Source organism: Pagrus major, chromosome 6 (genome assembly GCF_040436345.1).
Source record: "Pagrus major chromosome 6, Pma_NU_1.0".
Lineage (NCBI taxonomy): Eukaryota > Metazoa > Chordata > Actinopteri > Spariformes > Sparidae > Pagrus > Pagrus major.
Window position 1 is genome coordinate 2,981,945 of NC_133220.1, and position 21,283 is coordinate 3,003,227.

General features: G+C 41.9%; 2 protein-coding genes across 2 annotated transcripts in view; one reads left to right on the forward strand and one right to left on the reverse strand.

Annotated features, from left to right (window-relative positions):
• The window catches only part of LOC140997860 (CD276 antigen-like), a 106,112-nt gene that overhangs the window by 81,910 nt on the left and 2,919 nt on the right, over positions 1-21,283 (forward strand). The window lies entirely within an intron of this gene.
• LOC140997561 (CD276 antigen homolog) lies at positions 26-16,906 on the reverse strand. Its single transcript, XM_073467509.1, has 9 exons — positions 16,577-16,906; positions 14,769-15,104; positions 13,238-13,273; positions 10,996-11,274; positions 10,896-10,909; positions 7,687-7,737; positions 1,014-1,048; positions 505-689; positions 26-39 (listed from the first exon to the last, which is right to left on the reverse strand). Exons 1-9 carry the CDS (start codon positions 16,641-16,643, stop codon positions 26-28), a joined length of 1,017 nt encoding a protein of 338 aa, XP_073323610.1. The 5' UTR covers positions 16,644-16,906.

The window sequence follows — 21,283 nt, forward strand, 5'->3', positions numbered from 1 at the left end:
TAGTAGAAATGTCCCAAATAAAGTCTCAGTGGACAGCAGCTGAACAGCACACAGTCCAGTATAACGTTAATCCATCCGTGAATACGTTAATATTCAGTAAATATATGTGAGAAGGCCTCGGCACGCTGACAAGTTTACCAGCCGATAACTTCCTGTTTTTTTCTTCCTCTCTGTGGTTCAGTGCTGTGCAGGAAACTGACTAACTGCTGCATGATGTCACATTGCGGCCGAGCTGATGTTTCCTTATAGAAACTGTCTGTGCAGTGAGCTCTGTAGTTATTATTACTACATCTACACACGTAGACAAAGAATGGGCCATCATCCATCGCTGGCTGACAGTCATCGACTACTGAGCTGTTTACCATCGTAACGTCATGATTAAAAGTTGCCCCACCAGAGAGTACAAAACTTAGTGTGTCTCAGGGTGTCTAAAATACTTTAAACTAATGACACATGAACAATTAAAATAATTTTGTGAGTAAAACATTGAGACAGAAAACTCACCACTGATAATCAGGAAGGTTTCAGCACTAGTCTGATGGTTAATGTCCTCCTGTGTGGCTACACAGCGGCAGCGTCCTGTCTTGGTCACAGTGGTGTTGAGGGTAACGCAGTAGCTGCCTCCTCTCTCTGAGACCTGAGGCTCCTCAGCAGGAAGGATGTTTCCAGCGCCGGCTCTGGAGATGCACCTGTGAACACAATATAAACAGCAGCTTATTAAGGGCAGCACAGCATTTACTACTGGACTGTGAGATATCAAGTATAACTAAGGCTCTAGTGATGTAATCATGTTGTTTTTATCCCGTCACTGACTGAAACACTGTGTTTAAGAGAGAAGACAGGAGAGAAGCAGAAAAGCACAATGTGAGGCTCACACTAGATTTACAACCAGCGTTGTGTCACTACAATGTTGGTGCTAAACACAAATGAACAATGTTAAACTTCTCTCTATTTTGCCTGCACCCAGAGCCCCCTCACCTTTTTACCTGCAAAACTCTGCCAAAACACGTCACCCTTCAGATTTCAGGGCTGTCATATCAACTACAGACTGTTGATGCACGGACACAAAGATACAGTCAGATGTTGAGAAGGAGACAAAGCTGCCCATCTCTCTTGTATCGTGTGAGGATCATCTCACCAAACTCTGATCAAACTGTCTGAACCCGATGGTGCAACTATGAACCAGGAGTCTGTCACTACTCTGCCCATTGCTGCCTAAAATGCTTTCAGAAACATATTGTAGTGACTGTTTAGATGTAACACAGTCCAGCAAAAGTGTGAAAAAGACCGCGATACTTGAATTGTTTATACGTGGCGGACCCTGCCACCTCTCTAGCCTCAAACAGTGTTCTGGGACCTTATTCTCCTCTGAGAGCAGCTTGTTTACTCACTGATGGAGAAAATAAATACATCTGAGTTTGTATTATTACCTCATTAATGCTGTAAATATTAAAATACTGAGTGTGAATGTCTTCTCCAAACATCGTGTCCCTTTAAAGCATTTGAAGCTGAGTTTGCAGTGTAACACAGTTAAAACAAAGCAGAACAACTAACAACGTTTAACCACAGATGGAGAAAACCTTCATGAACTCATCACGACTGTTAGCAGCTTTTTGAAAAGTCAGTTTGAAGCCAATAACATGCCTAATAATCATTATGATATATCTAGTTAATTATTATACATGTAGTTAACCACAGCAGTGCAGCAGGTGGCGCTGTATGAAAACAAGACGTCCTCTCAACACACACACAGTTCATGATGAATGACACGACGACTGAAGACACACTGACCTCCTTTAACAGCACAGTGAGGATCAAACACACACAGTTGTCAGTCAGGACCTCACACCACGAAATAAACTGGAGGATGATGAAGAGTTAAGATGTGAAATAACGACCAGAGGTGACGGAGTGAGCAAACACCGAGTGATGCGGCTCCTCGGCTCCTCGGATGAGCAGTGAAACTGAGCTGTCAGCTGCCGCATGTTCCCTGTTTCTCACCGTGTTGCTGTCCGAGTATTTCCCCAGTCGACGTCAGCAGCCAGACACCGACCAGCAGCTCTGCAGAGCCGCCGGCAGAGCTTTGAATCCCGGCGTGTTGTCCCGGTGCGGCCGCTCAGAGCAGGCGGTGCTAGCTAGCGGCGGCTAGCGGCAGCTAGCGGCGGTTAGTGGCGGCTAGCGGCAGCTAGCGGCGGTTAGTGGCGGCTAGCGGCAGCTAGCGGCGGTTAGTGGCAGCTAGCGGCGGTTAGTCGCGGCTAGCGGCAGCTAGCGGCGGTTAGTGGCGATTAGCGGCAGCTAGCGGCGGTTAGTGGCAGCTAGCGGCGGTTAGTGGCAGCTAGCGGCGGTTAGTGGCAGCTAGCGGCGGTTAGTGGCGGCTAGCGGCGGTTAGTGGCGGTTAGCGGCGGTTAGTGGCAGCTAGCGGCGGTTAGTGGCGGTTAGCGGCAGCTAGCGGCGGTTAGTGGCGATTAGCGGCAGCTAGCGGCGGTTAGTGGCGGTTAGCGGCAGCTAGCGGCGGTTAGTGGCGATTAGCGGCAGCTAGCGGCGGTTAGTGGCGGCTAGCGGCAGCTAGCGGCGGTTAGTGGCAGCTAGCGGCGGTTAGTGGCGGCTAGCGGCAGCTAGCGGCGGTTAGTGGCAGCTAGCGGCAGCTAGCGGCGGTTAGTGGCAGCTAGCGGCGGTTAGCGGCGAACTTCACGCGACCAGCCGTTAACTGTCGTTTGAGGTCAACTGTCGTGAATAAAGTGTTGCTGGGCGACAGCAGCTCCTCGACACCTGCACCAGGTGAGAATAATCCCACAGGCTTCCTGCAGACGTCAGAAGTGAACAGCGATCACAACAGACCACAGCCCGAGGACACCTGACAGCATCAGAGTGACGGAGAGGCTGTTTCAGTCAGTAACTCCCTGACTGGTTAACTACCTGTTACACGTGCACTCAGTGACGTCATCCAACTATCACAGTGCCAAGGTAATGTAACTTCAGTTCACCTTTGGATTACTTCAGTACACATTTGTTACATTTAAAGGAGCACTATGTAGTTTGTGAGAAGAAGTTCAAACTCAGAATTTAAATATTTATAATATTAATGAGGAAATAATACAAACTGAGAAATATGTATTTTCTCCATCAGTGAGTAAACAAGCTGCTCTCAGAGGAAAATAAGGTCCCAGAACACTGTTTGAGGCTAGAAAGGTGGCAGGGTCCGCCACATATAAACAAAGTAAAACAGTATAAGTTGTGTTGTATTTAAGGTCAGTTTGTTTATTCAAAGAGAGTTTGTTTATTTAGTTTGTTTGGGCAGAAAATAAATCAGTTAATGAAGATCTTTCTCTGCTCATGAACGTTTCTTCAGTGCTCCTTTAATATGATCGGTCTGAAGTTTCTGTCAATATTTCAGAGGGTGAACTCGTCTTTCTAGATGCAGTAAAATAGATGTCAGGTGTCACAGGGTTGCCAGATCTGTCTTACAAAACCAGCCCACCAGAACTCAAAATATTATATAAAATATATTATTATTATTATTATTATTGTTGATAAATGTGTGATCATATCTACAAAGTAACACCATAAATGTTGTGTTTACCAGCATTAATAGAAGTTTTCCCTCGACACTTCTTCAGAATTGTCCCTAAATAAAATACTTGAGCTCCACTGTGGTGGTTTCTCTTCACTTCTCACATGGTTTCATTTAAGCAACTGCTTCAATCCAGAAGCTCAAATTATTCAGTGTGTCACAAAAAAGCATCGATCAGAAAACAGATTTCTGTGTCAGAACTTTGTTTTTTCTTATTTCCTCTCTTCAGATTTATCTGGTGACCGTCTGGAGGAGCCGACACCTGCAGGTTAGGATTTAAAATACTTCAAACTGGCTCCACCTCAAGCAGCTACAACAGTAAAATGCTGCTTCAGCAACAGTTACAATCAAATAATTGGGCCATAACACAACATTTACTGGTCCTAAGGGACATTTTACTTTTGAAACTAAACTACTACTTCTGTACTTTTCCTTTAGTTACTCTGAATGCAGGACTTTAATCATGAAGGAGTTTCTTTGTGTTGTGTTGTAAGATCTGAGTATTTCCTGCACCACTGAGTGTGTAAAGTAACTGATGCAGTTTCAATGGAAATGATTATCAACCACAGTCTCAACCTTTTGGCTTAATTCAGTTTATTAAAGCGAGTGACGAGCGCTGACACAGCTTCATATTCAGAGTTATACACAGTTCAACAACTATTATTTTGTATCAGGTGACTGAAGGAAAATCTATTCAAAAACAGTAATAACATCCAGACACCGTAAATTCATACAAGACAGGAACAAAGTGCAGCATTTACATTTAATAAAGAAACAGTGAAGCAACTCAAGAACCGCTAACAATCAAACCTTCAGACCATCAATGACGACAAAACCAACACAAATAATAAAAAAACCTTCTGGATTAAATAATCCAGACGCCTCCTGTACAGACAGTAAATGACTGAATGTCTTTTAAGGCACCACCAGTGATTTTCACTGTTCACACACATGCAGCTACATTCAGGAACATCTTCACGTTGCACCTCAGTGCAGGAATAGAGACAGGTGAGCGTATGGCAGCACATCTGGATAACTGCCATAAACCCAACAGAGGGGGGGCGAGGACCAACGTTTGAATCAGACTCACTTCCCCCAAATCACATCCTCACACAAACGTTTGTCCTCCTGAATATTTCTGACCTCACCGACGTCGATGGTCTGAGCACAAATACCAGCTCTGTGTGCAACTACACTGCGACGAAAACAAGGTCTGGATTTCTACAATCCGCCCACACGTCCAAACATTTAAAGGCAAGTTAATCAATATAAATCCATTTAAAATCCTTTGCAGTCAAGAAAACAGGCAAAAGTGATGCTATGTGTGAGTGTGTTCCTCCTCCAAGGCTCAACAGTCCCTTTATCTGCATCAAACTGTCCTCACTCATATACCAGCCGCCTAAATACACCTGATTTGTTTTCATCAAGATCCAAAAAAGATAAATATAAAGATAAAAAAAACGTAAAAAAACGTACTATATTAAAGAAAAAGTGAGAAAAACTTCTTGACTCCATCCCTTCATGGATCCACACCAAAAGTTAATGGGGTCTATTCTGGGCCGAGACACATCCTCCATCTGAGTTTCATGGAGATCTGTTTTTGTGTAAGTCTGCTGACAAACCAGCCGACACACAAACAGACACACAAACAGACACAGGTGACATCATAACGTCCTTGGTGGAGGAAACTATACAAGGTCTGGATTTCTACAATCCAGCTGCTCATCAAAAGGCTTTTGAAAGAGAAGACTTCAGTGGCTCCGCGCAAGGCTCTCTTTCAGCTCCCAGTCACCTGCAGAAAACAAAAGTATGCATTACGCAGAGTCAACCTTTATATTAAACAGAACAACAAAGATTTTAATGTTTGTTTCATCTTTCTGAAGTCTGTTTCAAACAGTCAGTAATGGAGAGTGAAAGATTTATCTGAATGGTTTCAGTCAGTGTGTTTTAAAGACGACTCTGAACTCGACCACCAAACATAAATCGTCAACCTGTTAAATCACTGACTCACATTTAATTATGTCAAGATTTCAGCTTCCATCACTTCCTGTCAGGATTATTATAAACATCCATTTCAAACTCAGCTGTTAATAATGATCACTGAGCAATCACAGCTGTGAGTCACAGAGCTGATACCAGAACATGTTCAGCTCTTTGGCTTCATAACTTAATCAATTCATTCATTATCAATATGGAGTCTGATGGGATCAGGAAGCCATTAGCCGAGTTTTAGCATCAAACCCATAAACAGGGTGAAACAGTTAGCCTGGTGCTGAAGTTGTATTTCTAACTTTAGTCTGTTTCCTTCTGCTTCCAGTCTTTATGCTAAGCTAAGCTAACCACCTCCTGAGTCTAATACTGGTGATGTTATTACTTAAAGTGTTGAACTGTTAAAGGTTTCAGCCTGACCGGCTCAACAGAGACGCACGTTACTGCCTGAATAAACAGCCTCATAGTTTATAATAATGCAGCTCAGTGAGGATACAGACGTTTCATAGAGGAGAGGGGCGAATATAACGCTGATCTTCCTGTTGGTCACAGAGACCCTGACTGACAAATCACAGAGTTGTAGAGAAATCTTACGCTTCATGATCAACAGCAGTTTTTAAGTCCTGTGGACACTTCTGTCCCTCTTTCCTGCTCGTCCACATATGAGCTCTCTCTCTCTCTGTCTCTGCTACAAGTCTGATCACTCCTATCGATCAGTGTTTTTAATAACGCCTTGTTTTAGGGGAGCTGCAGCACCTCTGCACCCTTCGTTCCTGCCGCCATGCTTACTGCTCTCTGTCAGCTCAGTGTCAGCTCTGTTCTCTGATGCTCTGCAGCTCATTGTACTGTGTGTTGTTAATGCGTCTGTGAATATTAGCGGTTAGCGTTATTAGAAAGCCAAACTCCTGCTGTAGCTTCAGTCATTATCCTGCTTCATGTCATGTGGAGGCGTGGCTGTGGTAGATAACAGAGCAGCAGCAGACCTGGGACCAGCTGACAATCTACTCAAGTAAAAGTATTCTGTAATAAACTACTCAGAAAAGTACAATTTATTCAAAAAAGTGACTCAAGTATATGTAATGTAAATAATAATGATGATACATTAAACGTATAGTGCTTTTCTAGATACTAAAGTCACTTAACAAAGGAAACAACAACAAAGAAAATGAATCTGTGAGTAAAGGGAACAAATCAGAAAGTGGAGGAGGAGAACAAACTTCTTTGGTGATTGTAAGAAGTTTTGAAGAGGTGTGTTTTGAGGGATTTGTTGAAAGTGGAGTAAATGTAATTTGTTACGAAGATGATAATCTGCACAAAACAAAACAAAAGTTTACATTACATCAAGTCAACTTTTATATTACTAAGTATTAATGTAAAGTATCTCATGTCAGATGATTAACTGGCTCAAAGGGACAGTTCACTGCAGAATCAGAAATACATATTCAGTGGGTAGAGTGGCCAAAAATAAGTTCTCAAGTAGAAGTAAAACTTATATTAAATAGTTATTAACAACAATTAGAGGACGTCCTGCACTACAACAGACGGCAAACTACAACACCAACATACTACAGCAAGGAGATGAAGAGAGAGAGAAGAGGATGAAAAGGGAGAGAAACTCACCAGACTCCTTTATAAAATCACTCAGTTTTGTAAGTTGTTGAGTTTGGACAAACTTTATCAACTTTGTGAGACGCTCACTATGATGAATTCTTAATTCAGCAGGTTATAGAAGAAGTTCTTTATTCTTTGTGCACAAGACAAAGTTTCATTTCTTCCATTGATTTTGATTGCCAGCTGATAATCTACTCAAGTAAAAGTATTCTGTAATAAACTACTCAGAAAAGTACAATTTATTCAAAAAAGTGACTCAAGTATATGTCATGTAAATAATAATAATGATACATTAAACGTATAGTGCTTTTCTAGATACTAAAGTCACTTAACAAAGGAAACAACAACAAAAGAAAATGAATCTGTGAGTAAAGGGAACATATCAGAAAGTGGAGGAGGAGAACAAACTTCTTTGGTGATTGTAAGAAGTTTTGAAGAGGTGTTTTTTGAGGGATTTTCAGAAAGTGGAGTAAATGTAATTTGTTACGAACCAACATTGCTGAGTGGAGACTTACCTGATGAGGCATTCCCTGCATCTTCACGAGGACGCCTTCTCCGCAGTAAATCTGCAGGAAACAAAACAAACGTTTACATTACATAAGGTCGACTTTTACATCACACAGAAATGATTTTGGTGCAGATTTTAATGTTTGCATCATCTTTTAAAAGTCTGTTTTCAAACAGTGAAGAATGGAGAGTGAAAAGTTGCTCTGAACGGTTTCAGTTTTACTTTTGTTGTTTTACAGAAGAATCTCAATGTTCAATGTTTCACTGAGGTCGACCACCAAACATAACATTAGATCACCGTCTCACATTTAATGACACGTCATGATTTCAGCTTCATCACTACATATTAGGATTATTATAAACATCCAATTCAAACTCACTCTGCTGCCAAATGAAGCACTTTGACACCTGAGTGTTAATAATGAGCACCAACAGCTGTGAGTCACAGAGCTGATACCAGAACATGTTCAGCTCTTTGGCTTCATAACTTAATCAATTCATTCATTATCAATATGGAGTCTGATGGGATCAGGAAGCCATTAGCTTAGCTTTAGCATCAAACCCATAAACAGGGTGAAACAGTTAGCCTGGTGCTGAAGGTGTATTTCTAACTTTAGTCTGTTTCCTTCTGCTTCCAGTCTTTATGCTAAGCTAAGCTAACCACCTCCTGAGTCTAATACTGGTGATGTTATTACTTAAAGAGTTGAACTGTTAAAGGTTTCAGCCTGACCGGCTCAACAGAGACGCACGTTACTGCCTGAATAAACAGCCTCATAGTTTATAATAATGCAGCTCAGTGAGGATACAGACGTTTCATAGAGGAGAGGGGCGAATATAACGCTGATCTTCCTGTTGGTCACAGAGACCCTGACTGACAAATCACAGAGTTGTAGAGAAATCTTACGCTTCATGATCAACAACAGTTTTTAAGTCCTGTGGACACTTCTGTCCCTCTTTCCTGCTCGTCCACATATGAGCTCTCTCTCTCTCTCTCTGTCTCTGCTACAAGTCTGATCACTCCTATCGATCAGTGTTTTTAATAACGCCTTGTTTTAGGGGAGCTGCAGCACCTCTGCACCCTTCGTTCCTGCCGCCATGCTTACTGCTCTCTGTCAGCTCAGTGTCAGCTCTGTTCTCTGATGCTCTGCAGCTCATTGTACTGTGTGTTGTTAATGCGTCTGTGAATATTAGCGGTTAGCGTTATTAGAAAGCCAAACTCCTGCTGTAGCTTCAGTCATTATCCTGCTTCATGTCATGTGGAGGCGTGGCTGTGGTAGATAACAGAGCAGCAGCAGACCTGGGACCAGCTGACAATCTACTCAAGTAAAAGTATTCTGTAATAAACTACTCAGAAAAGTACCATTTATTCAAAAAAGTGACTCAAGTATATGTAATGTAAATAATAATGATGATACATTAAACGTATAGTGCTTTTCTAGATACTAAAGTCACTTAACAAAGGAAACAACAACAAAGAAAATTAATCTGTGAGTAAAGGGAATTTGTTACGAACCAACATTGCTGAGAGGAGACTTACCTTTCACAATATTCCGACAATATGAAAGAATTTTCTGGCGATGAAAATCTGCAGAAAACAAAACAAAAGTTTACATTACAGAAAGTCGACTTTTACATCACACAGAAATGATTTTGGTGCAGATTTTAATGTTTGTATCATCTTTTAAAAGTCTGTTTTCAAACAGTCAAGAATGGAGAGTGAAAAGTTGCTCTGAACGGTTTCAGTTTTACTTTCGTTGTTTTACAGAAGAATCTCAATGTTCAATGTTACACTGAGGTCGACCACCAAACATAACATTAGATCACCGTCTCACATTTAATGACACGTCATGATTTCAGCTTCATCACTACATATTAGGATTATTATAAACATCCAATTCAAACTCACTCTGCTGCCAAATGAAGCACTTTGACACCTGAGTGTTAATAATGAGCACCAACAGCTGTGAGTCACAGAGCTGATACCAGAACATGTTCAGCTCTTTGGCTTCATAACTTAATCAATTAATTCATTATCAATATGGAGTCTGATGGGATCAGGAAGCCATTAGCCGAGCTTTAGCATCAAACCCATAAACAGGGTGAAACAGTTAGCCTGGTGCTGAAGGTGTATTTCTAACTTTAGTCTGTTTCCTTCTGCTTCCAGTCTTTATGCTAAGCTAAGCTAACCCCCTCCTGAATATAATACTGATAACGGTTTTACTTAAAGTGTTGAACTGTCCCTTTAAAGGCTACAGCCTGACATATTCAGACCTACAACATTCAAACCAGAAGTGTTAAAGCTTCAGATCTGGAAAACGAGTCCAGTGCGTCTGTTTTAAGTCCGTTTCTGCAGTCAGATGTCTTTTACCAAACCATTTTGAGAGTTAATCCAAAGCATCATTCATTAAATGATCAACTGGATTAAAGGAGCATTCTGTAGTTTTGTGAAAGACTTTTAATCAGAAGAGAAAAATCTTCATTGACTCATTTGTTTTCATGACTGAATAAACAATTTATACTGTTTTACTTTGTTTATATGTGGCGGACCCTGCCACCTTTCTACCTTCCAACAGTGTTCTGGGACCTTATTTTCCTCTGAGAACAGCTTCTTTATTCACTTGCATTATTGCCTCATTAATATTTTAATATTAAAATTCTGAGTTTTAATTTCTTCCTCAAAACGACATATCGCCTCTTTAAAAGTATTAATTTGTATCTAGATGAGCCTTTTTGTTTGTCTCAATTGTGTTTATCAGCAGAAAGCTTCAGGATGTAGAGCCTCCACTTTCAAATGTTCACTTGTGAACTATACGAAGAACATGAGTGGGTGATGTTCAGAGGTCTGTCTGATGGAAGTTAAGTGAATTAAGTGATTAACTTTAATTTAATCAGTCAGTATTAGAACCAGAGGCCTCATGTAAATAAACAGAAGGGTTCAAATCTGAGGAGACAGAAACAAACTGTCTGGACGTGAAAGTATCACACAATGTATCTGTAATGTTGATGTCTGCACATGATGGATATGTTGGTGTAATACATGATATAAACTTACATATACAGCCCATTATAGCAGCAACCAGAAGTAAAACTGCAACAAGCACAGCAAGGCCTATAGTTGCCGACCTCCACTGCTCCACTTCTCTGGATGAATCCTCTGAAACACATCACAAAAAGTTAATGTAAAACTCAGAATGTTGCTGCATATCATGTTTGTTACCCCGAACATAGACTCTGCAGACACAACAAATAAAAGTAAATTTAATAACGTGAACAATGAAAATGATTTGATGACCAAACCATCAGGAAAGAAATCTCACCATTTAAATGCACATAGGTCTCAGAATAAATCTGATGGTTAATGTCCTCCTGTGTGGCTACACAGCGGTAGTGTCCTGTCTTGGTCACAGTGGTGTTGAGGGTAACGTAGTAGCTGCCTCCTCTCTCTGAGACCTGAGGCTCCTCAGCAGGAAGGATGTTTCCAGTGCTGTCCTGCCACTCGACTTTAGGTTTTGGAGAAGCTTCTAGAACTTCACACTGCAGCAGCGACCTGTCCTTTGTTTCATCAAGTGAGGTGACGTATGGCTTTGGAGATGCACCTGTGAACACAATATAAACAGCAGCTTATTAAGGGCAGCACAGCATTTACTACTGGACTGTGAGATAGCAAGTATAACTGTAACTTTAACTGTAACTGTAACTTTTCCGGCCCATTTTAATAGGACTTGTTTGATGCAGCCATTAGACTCAAACACTACAATGGGAAAGTCTAAAGAGCTCAGCATTGTTCTGAAACAAATTTAGTTGAACTTCCCCAATTCTTAGTTGTGGTTAAAAATTCAGCCAGAAGCTTGTGGATGGCTTTCAAAAGAATGTGACTGAGGGGAAAATGGCCAAGAAACATTTAAATAAATATTAAAATTGCTAAAATATTTCCATCATCTGCAGCAGAGACAGCCCAGTTTTACACAAGGGTCATCTTTCAAGCAGTGAAGTACTTCTTCAACTACACACCAGCATTTTAGCCTCTTTTGAGGTGATCACCTCGTGAGATTTCAGAGGAGACTTTTCCCGTGAGTTTCTAGTAACAAAACAGATCTAATAGCAGCAACTCAATTCCTCCAATGGGAAAAGTAACCGTAGCCTTCACTCAACTTTCACAGTCGGAGTTGCCCCAAAAGCCTGACGTTGCAGTAGAGGTGCAGCTGCCTGCTGAGGCCATCTACAGGACCAATTCCAAACTTTTGGTGTGTTACACAGTAACATCGAAACCAAACTCGTTTCTTAGCCAAAGAGATCGTCTCTTCCTCTCAGGGGAATAGGAAACAGCAGTACATCAGGAAAGCAGTCCAACATTTCTGCCTGGTGATTGTTATTAGTGCTGATGTCTTCACCTAATCCTGCCCTGACTGCACAGTCTGCAGGTCTGCATGTAATAAGATGTGAAAGACAGCGACTACCTCATTCTGTTTCTTTACAGGGAATGTAACCAGAAGATCAGCTTTGTTTTGACCATAGTTTCATCTAATCAGAGAAAAGTTTATTTTCAATAATGAAAATGACTTTTTGTCAGAAAAGGCTGATCATCACTGACCAAACATGACTACTTTCTACTTTATGTCACTGTAAACTGAAAATCTTTGGGTTTGGAGAAAAGGGCAGATTGGATCATGGTGCATTTACAGTCTGATGTTAACTTAGTTCAATTTCCTCCCTTCCTTCATTGATTATATAATCTTCCCAGGATGATGACTCTGCATAGATCTGTGATTTTCAGGGCACTCCGCAGCAACAATCTGAATATTGTTAACTGCCCAAAGCCTCTCAGTACGGTCGGCAGCCCTTGAAAGAGAAAGACTGAACAACAGGCGGCAATAGCTCAGTCCATAGGGACTTGGCTTGGGGACTCAAAGGTGGCCAGTTCAAGTCCCACTTGGACCAGAAAAAGTGTTATGTGGACTAGTAATGGAGAATGCTAGTTCACATCCTGGGCATTGCCGAGGTGCCCTTGAGCAAGGCACCAACCCCTAACACTGCTCGTTGGGCGCCGTGCATGTGGCAGCCCCCTCACTCATCTCGTGTGAGTGATAAAGAGAATTTCCCCATTGTGGAACTAGAAGGGATATTAAAAAAAAAATCAAGTAAATCAGACTGAACTTTGTGTTTGTGTCTCAACAGCTGATAAACACTGCAGATGTAGAGATCAGTAACATTATAATCATGCATGTGTGTCTGTAGTGAGGATTCAGAAAGGTCTCAGTTATTAATCTGACACATTTTTAGCAGAAGGTTAAAATGCTTCTGATGTTACATCTAATAAAATAATTGTGGAGACTTTTATGACTAAAGAACCAAATGAAAGCTGATTCACTGAAGCGATCAGCTGACATGATGTCTGTTAACCTGCAGCTGCTGGTTGTCCCTCTGCTCATGTCAACCTGCTGCACTGTGAGAACAACACGTCTACACGGAGTCACTGTATCAAAACCTTTGAGTGATACTGAGGCACAGAGAGTTGTAGCACACCTGACAGGTACAGAGATCAGTGACATCATCACTCACCTGGGATTTCTCCTGATCGGTCTCTCAAGATCGGCTCTGAAAGATAAATAAGAACATTATTTTTTGCACAATGAATGGGTGAGATTATGAACTTGTTACATGTTATTAATGGATTCATTTTTCTGTGCATCAAAGGCCACATATTTAATGAGGGAGCTGCATGTTTAAACTATCATCTGATAACTGAGTGGGTGAGAAGATGCATCAGACAAGAAAACCGCTGCAGAGCCTTCCTGTCCAGGGCCGTGATCCAACCAGCCAGTATGGGATGTTTCCAGTCAGGATGATTTCTATTGCTCCTCTGGAAAAGTTGACCAGGATCTGTCTCAGGAATCTGCTCACCCCGTTCCCACTGGTCAAATATCCAACTTGAACCCACTAAGATCAGGCTTTTGTTTGCAATGGGAATGAGTGAACTCTGCATTTACACTCGTCAATCATCTCTGCAGTAGACATGGGTTTTTATCACCTCGGCTCAGCTCAGCTTTGATCTAAGACATAAGACCTGGGTGAACCTGCTAAATTCTGACGTATTTTCCCGCCACGCAAAGTGATGATACGTTATCAACACCTGGTGTTGCCACATTAATTACAAAGGAATTTGGGATGTGCAGGTGCTCGAAAATCATTCAGTCAGCGTTGAGTTTGTAAAATACATTTTAGTAAAATACACAAACCGGTGATCAACATGACATCATCACGGCCTCCATGCTGCCTACTGCTTGTGTTTACTTTAACTGGAGTTGTTCCCTGGTTACGGCGCATGCGTGATGTGAAACGTGACCTCAGTGACGTACAACGTAACGCTTCATATAAAAATCAGACGGGCTGCCTTGACCAGCGTGAAGTGGGAATGGGGTCAATAGGTGATTTGTAGCAGATTGACCTGCCTTTAAAAACCTGTGTTGACCTGCTAATTTTGGTGGAAGCAGTAGAGCAGTAGATTTTTCTCTGTGCAAGACTGTTGATGTTCTCCTGATATGAACTCTCATCTTTGTGGTGGCAGATGATGGTGGTGGTGTCCACATACGTCACAGTTCTCTTGAACTCAATACAGTCACACTGTTCATTTACATTTACATTTTGGGCATTTAGCAGACGCTTTTGTCCAAAGCGACTTACGGTAATTCATATATACAAGGTGCCGACCAGCACATCAGGAGCAGTTTTGGGGTTCAGTTTCTTGGACACTTCGACGTGCAGACCAGGGGAATCGAACCAGCGACCTTCGATAACAGGAAGCTGGCTCTACCCCTGAGCCACAGCCGCCCCACACTGTTCACTCATGCAGTCATGAGTCACAGTGTGAACAGGAGGAGCTGAGCACTCAGTCCTGGGGGTGTTACTGATTTCTGTTACTGTTTAAAATGGTAAACCTGACAATAATCCCTATTTCTTACAAATGTATCAGTAATCTGATTACTTCTTTTTCTGTAACTAACAGAATACAGTTACCTTTATTGTATCCTAATAACATGTGACTATGACTGCCTGTCATACAGCACATTAACTGTTTAATGAAAGCACTCACCAACAACAAGCTCAATGTTGAATGTTTGTCTCGGCTGAAGACCTGGAAAAAAGCAGCTGTAGTTCCCACTGTCGGCCATCTTTGTATTATTGATCTTTATGGAGGCGTCGCCGTTCTTCAGTTGATTTTGAAAATGTGAGACTCGACCTTTGAACTGCTGATCTTGACCTGTGAGGTCGTTATTGTAATGAATGCCTGAATCATAGAAGAACACCTCCTTCTGACTTTCATCTTTCCTCCAGTGAAAGATCTCTCCTGTGATGTCCTCCTTGGGGCTGAGGGAACAGGGTAAAACAGCATCACTGTCTTCTTTCACGACCACTTTGACACCTGGACCTGAAAAATAAAGTAAATTTAATCATTATGTTCAACGGAGCCGTCAGGTGAAAACATTTGCTCTGAAACACCAGTTTACATCATGGTAGTTAGTAACCAAATGATTTATGGCTTTAAGTTTTCCTCCACATCACACCTCCTGAAATATTCTCCCTCAGGAGACAGCTTTGATAAATCAGTCTGTGTTATTTCAGTGATGACATCATCAAACCTGGATGACCTGGATATGAAAACTGTGTTTTGAACCTTTGAAGAGAGATATTTTCTGATGTGTTTGGAGCTGCTTCTGACCTGCTGCACTGCAGCTGACAGACCCTCACACTGTCCAGAGAGATATTCACAGCGCTGGACAACCTGGAGCCTTTCTTTACACTCTGACTTCTTACTCAGAGAGTTTACAGTTTGAAACATGTGCATATTATCACAGCGGATGAGACAACACAACACAACACAAACACATTTCTCTTCATTAACAAGATTAAAATATTGTAAACATGAGACTCTCGGCTGAAATCTGAGCTCAGTGTCTGTGATTCTGTTAAATGTTGGTGATCAAGTTTTGCTTGTTTAGTTGTATAAACAGAAATCACCAAGAATTAAGTGAAGGCATTTGAAGTTGTGATCACTGAATAAGTGTGTTTGCTGTCTAACAGTGAGCACAAATGTAAAAGGCTAAATCAAAGTCGAACAGCTTGGCACATTCTCACTCGGCCCAGTTGCTCAGTATAGTGCCGAAGCAGCCCACCACAGTTTCATTATGATCCAAAACACAGAAATATTTTCACGTCTCTTAATAGCATGACAGATCTCTCATGTACAGTCATAGCTGTGTACTATTGTGATGACTGGACTCATCACCAGGCATCAAGCTCAAAGCAGTGTTACACTTTATTATTTTAAGATTTGATATTTTCTGAACGTTCTTGTTTATGATCACATAATTTATGATCACATAATTTATGATGCTCCAGTACTGACTGAAAGGGTCCGAGGTCCACCCACCATAGTCTCATGAAATCATGTGGGAAACACTAGAAAACCTTCATGAACTCATCACGACTATTTGCTGTTAGTAGCTTTTTGAAAAGTCCCAGTTTGAAGCCAATAACATGTCTAATAATTATTAATGATGAATTATAACAAATAACTATTCATCTGTAATTCAGTATTGAATTGATCTAGTTGTGATCACTGAATAAGTGTGTTTGGCAAATAAACATGGGCGCTGGCTGGAGCACAGTCAGACGAAAGTGAAACTAAGTCGAAGGAAGATTAAAGTTGAAAAGAACAAAAGATTAAATTAGTTCATGAGTCGACACAGAAAACACGATGGAGAATTAAGCAGAATTAAAATAATGAATAACGTAGCGACCAGACACACGGTGGTGCCTCCTATAAAACATGTAGCTGTTATGCTACGCTACAGTGGAAGTTACAGGTCGTGACGTACTAATAAATATCAACTTTCTTACCGGTTTGTTCAAGTGTTGTTACACACAGAGTCAGCAGACAAACACAAAGATCCAGAGATGTCCTCATGTTGAAGCTGAAGGCAGAGGACGAACTTCACACCAGAACCACTTCCTCAAAGTTTTAACTGACGACGGTGAGAAGCCAACCTGCCGCTAACTGTCGTTAGAGATATTTATAGTAGAAATGTCCCAAATAAAGTCTCAGTGGACAGCAGCTGAACAGCACACAGTCCAGTATAACGTTAATCCATCCGTGAATACGTTAATATTCAGTAAATATACGTGAGAAGGCCTCGGCACGCTGACAAGTTTACCAGCCGATAACTTCCTGTTTTTTTCTTCCTCTCTGTGGTTCAGTGCTGTGCAGGAAACTGACTAACTGCTGCATGATGTCACATTGCGGCCGAGCTGATGTTTCCTTATAGAAACTGTCTGTGCAGTGAGCTCTGTAGTTATTATTACTACATCTACACACGTAGACAAAGAATGGGCCATCATCCATCGCTGGCTGACAGTCATCGACTACTGAGCTGTTTACCATCGTAACGTCATGATTAAAAGTTGCCCCACCAGAGAGTACAAAACTTAGTGTGTCTTAGGGTGTCTAAAATACTTTAAACTAATGACACATGAACAATTAAAATCAGTTTGTGAGTAAAACATTGAGACAGAAAACTCACCACTGATAATCAGGAAGGTTTCAGCACTAGTCTGATGGTTAATGTCCTCCTGTGTGGCTACACAGCGGCAGCGTCCTGTCTTGGTCACAGTGGTGTTGAGGGTAACGCAGTAGCTGCCTCCTCTCTCTGAGACCTGAGGCTCCTCAGCAGGAAGGATGTTTCCAGCGCCGGCTCTGGAGATGCACCTGTGAACACAATATAAACAGCAGCTTATTAAGGGCAGTACAGCATTTACTACTGGACTGTGAGATATCAAGAATAACTAAGGCTCTAGTGATGTAATCATGTTGTTTTTATCCCGTCACTGACTGAAACACTGTGTTTAAGAGAGAAGACAGGAGAGAAGCAGAAAAGCACAATGTGAGGCTCACACTAGATTTACAACCAGCGTTGTGTCACTACAATGTTGGTGCTAAACACAAATGAACAATGTTAAACTTCTCTCTATTTTGCCTGCACCCAGAGCCCCCTCACCTTTTTACCTGCAAAACTCTGCCAAAACACGTCACCCTTCAGATTTCAGGGCTGTCATATCAACTACAGACTGTTGATGCACGGACACAAAGATACAGTCAGATGTTGAGAAGGAGACAAAGCTGCCCGTCTCTCTTGTATCGTGTGAGGATCATCTCACCAAACTCTGATCAAACTGTCTGAACCCGATGGTGCAACTATGAACCAAGAGTCTGTCACTACTCTGCCCATTGCTGCCTAAAATGCTTTCAGAAACATATTGTAGTGACTGTTTAGATGTAACACAGCCCAGCAAAAGTGTGAAAAAGACCTTGATACTTGAATTGTTTATACGTGGCGGACCCTGCCACCTCTCTAGCCTCAAACAGTGTTCTGGGACCTTATTCTCCTCTGAGAGCAGCTTGTTTACTCACTGATGGAGAAAATAAATACATCTGAGTTTGTATTATTACCTCATTAATGCTGTAAATATTAAAATACTGAGTGTGAATGTCTTCTCCAAACATCGTGTCCCTTTAAAGCATTTGAAGCTGAGTTTGCAGTGTAACACAGTTAAAACAAAGCAGAACAACTAACAACGTTTAACCACAGATGGAGAAAACCTTCATGAACTCATCACGACTGTTAGCAGCTTTTTGAAAAGTCAGTTTGAAGCCAATAACATGTCTAATAATCATTATTATATATCTAGTTAATTATTATACATGTAGTTAACCACAGCAGTGCAGCAGGTGGCGCTGTATGAAAACAAGACGTCCTCTCAACACACACACAGTTCATGATGAATGACACGACGACTGAAGACACACTGACCTCCTTTAACAGCACAGTGAGGATCAAACACACACAGTTGTCAGTCAGGACCTCACATCACGAAATAAACTGGAGGATTGTGAAGAGTTAAGATGTGAAATAACGACCAGAGGTGACGGAGTGAGCAAACACCGAGTGATGCGGCTCCTCGGCTCCTGGATGAGCAGTGAAACTGAGCTGTCAGCTGCCGCATGTTCCCTGTTTCTCACCGTGTTGCTGTCCGAGTATTTCCCCAGTCGACGTCAGCAGCCAGACACCGACCAGCAGCTCTGCAGAGCCGCCGGCAGAGCTTTGAATCCCGGCGTGTTGTCCCGGTGCGGCCGCTCAGAGCAGGCGGTGCTAGCTAGCGGCGGCTAGCGGCGGCTAGTGGCGGTTAGCGGCAGCTAGCGGCGGTTAGCGGCAGCTAGCGGCGACTAGCGGCAGCTAGCGGCGGTTAGCGGCGGTTAGCGGCGAACTTCACGCGACCAGCCGTTAACTGTCGTTTGAGGCGCGTGCAGCAGTTGTACAGACACAATATAATATTATACGTATTTTCACATTAACATTAAGTATAAGCTGTTCACTGTGGGTCGACCGATTATCAGCCGGGCCAATTATCTGAACTGATATTCAGCATTTCTCTGATTATTGGACTCATCATTTCTTTTTAAATGTACTTAGTTACCTTCCATCACTGCATTTCACAACAAAAGACGGTACATTATTTGTCATCATGTCCGTGTGTCCAGGTGTTCCTCTGACTTTCTCTTCAGTCTTTGGACATCCTCCAGTTAACTAGATAACTAGGTTATTTGTAAATCCACCACTCATCAGACATTGGACTGTATTCAGATCCAGACTCTGTTGGAGCCTCCTGAAGCATCGAGCCCAGCTGCTGTTCCTGCTCGGTCTGTCTGGGTTAGTTGGGATTCAAGTATTTAAACCACAAGTTAGAAACAAAAAGAGAAGTTTTCCCTCTTTACCTGAAATCTGAGGTGTTTATCTTAGCGTCCATTTTCAAGACTGTGGCGCCCTCTACTGTCCTAAAACCAGCCTCGATGTGTGGCACAGAAAGGTCTGACGGTGCAGGTGTGTGCGTGTGTGTGCGTGTGTGTGTGTGTGTGTGTGTGCGTGTGCGTGACAGGTGTGATGAGTGACACATCCTCTTTTAAGGAGGCTGCTATTTTCCGTTTCTCGTCAAACATCTTCTGTGGTCAACACGTGAGCATAAGAGATCAAATGATCAAGAGATCAACAGTTGTCAGAAAATAAAAACTCTAGTGAAGTACAGACACCTGAAAAATCTACTCAAGTACAGTAACGAAGTATTTGTACTTCGTTACTTCCCTCCTCTCAGTGGCCAACACCCAGACAAAATGCGATGGCAGCTGCAGGCCTGGTGATGGCGCTTTTATTCTGAAACATTAGTACCGGAAGTGCCGCAGCTGCAGGCTGAGGAGCAGAAACAGGTTGTGATGAACCAGTCAGGGTGTTGAGGAGTGTGTGAAGCTCCGTCACATAGAGACACCATCAGTGTGGTGAAGTCCTCAGAGGACATCACAACTATGGAGCTTCTTCCTCTCGTGTGTCTCTGTCTGCTGAGCTGCTCTGGAGAAACGTCTGCTGCTGGAGACGGTAAGAAAACTGATCATCACTCACTGACAGTTTTTAATTCTCACTTTGTTTCATCTGAGCAGCGGAACAATGCGGAAACATGCTGGATGTTCATCAGCTGCTTCCTGCTTTAGTGCGTACAAGACACCTGCTCAGCGCGCTGTGACGTCACACACGCACCCTGATCATCAGCACACATCGATAGTATTGATTGGATCGATTACAGAAGAATTACAGCTGGATGATGCTGAGTTTTAATCTCGAAATGCTCTGTAATGATGTCGTCATCACTGCTGTGTGTGTGCGTGCGTGCGTGAGTGCGTGTGTGCGCGTGTGCGTCGTCTCCATCCTGCTGCAGACACGCACAGGTTTCACAGAAACGCTCGTGCAGACATGAAACCTTCAGGATGTTGTGATTGTTGGACTTTGACTCTTAAAGTTCAGTTCACTTTGAACTAAAGTAGTTCCCTCAATAAAACAGAGACGTGGCGCAGATCTTCATCAGGAAGGACTTGATAGTTATTGGATCGTTAATGAGTTACATATAAACTATATAGTAGATAATGAGTTACCACAGGACAGACTGGGAGACACGTTATCGATCAATCATCAGCTGATGATGAGTTCATGGTGACGTTCATTACTGATTAGCTTCGGCTATAAAAGCTGTAGTGTGCAGCAGGTTTAACACAAACTGGTCCCTCAACAATTAAACATTAAATACATTAATACATAAATAAATATCTGTGGGTTAGAGTCACTTTATTCATGAGTTATATATGAATCAGTGTGAAACATGAGACTGAATAGTTACCAAGTCAGATCATTAGTTAATCATTAGTTAATCATTAGTTACTCTTTAGTGAGAGAGGAGAGAATAAACAGTTTAATCTGAGTGCTGTCCTTTATTTTTACTTTTGTTTACTCTTTAGTGAAACATAATACAGAGTAGTTACCTGGTGGACTCATTGATTATTAATCATCATCTGAATAGTTAACTAATGATTAAGTTTATTAGTTATTAATAAGTTGTTACTAGTTTGTGCCTCTCAGCTTCTCAGGTAATCAGCAGCAGCTCATTAAGAAAGTCTTCAGTATGTTGATTCACAGATAAATATGAACGAGTCATCACCTGATGATTAATGAA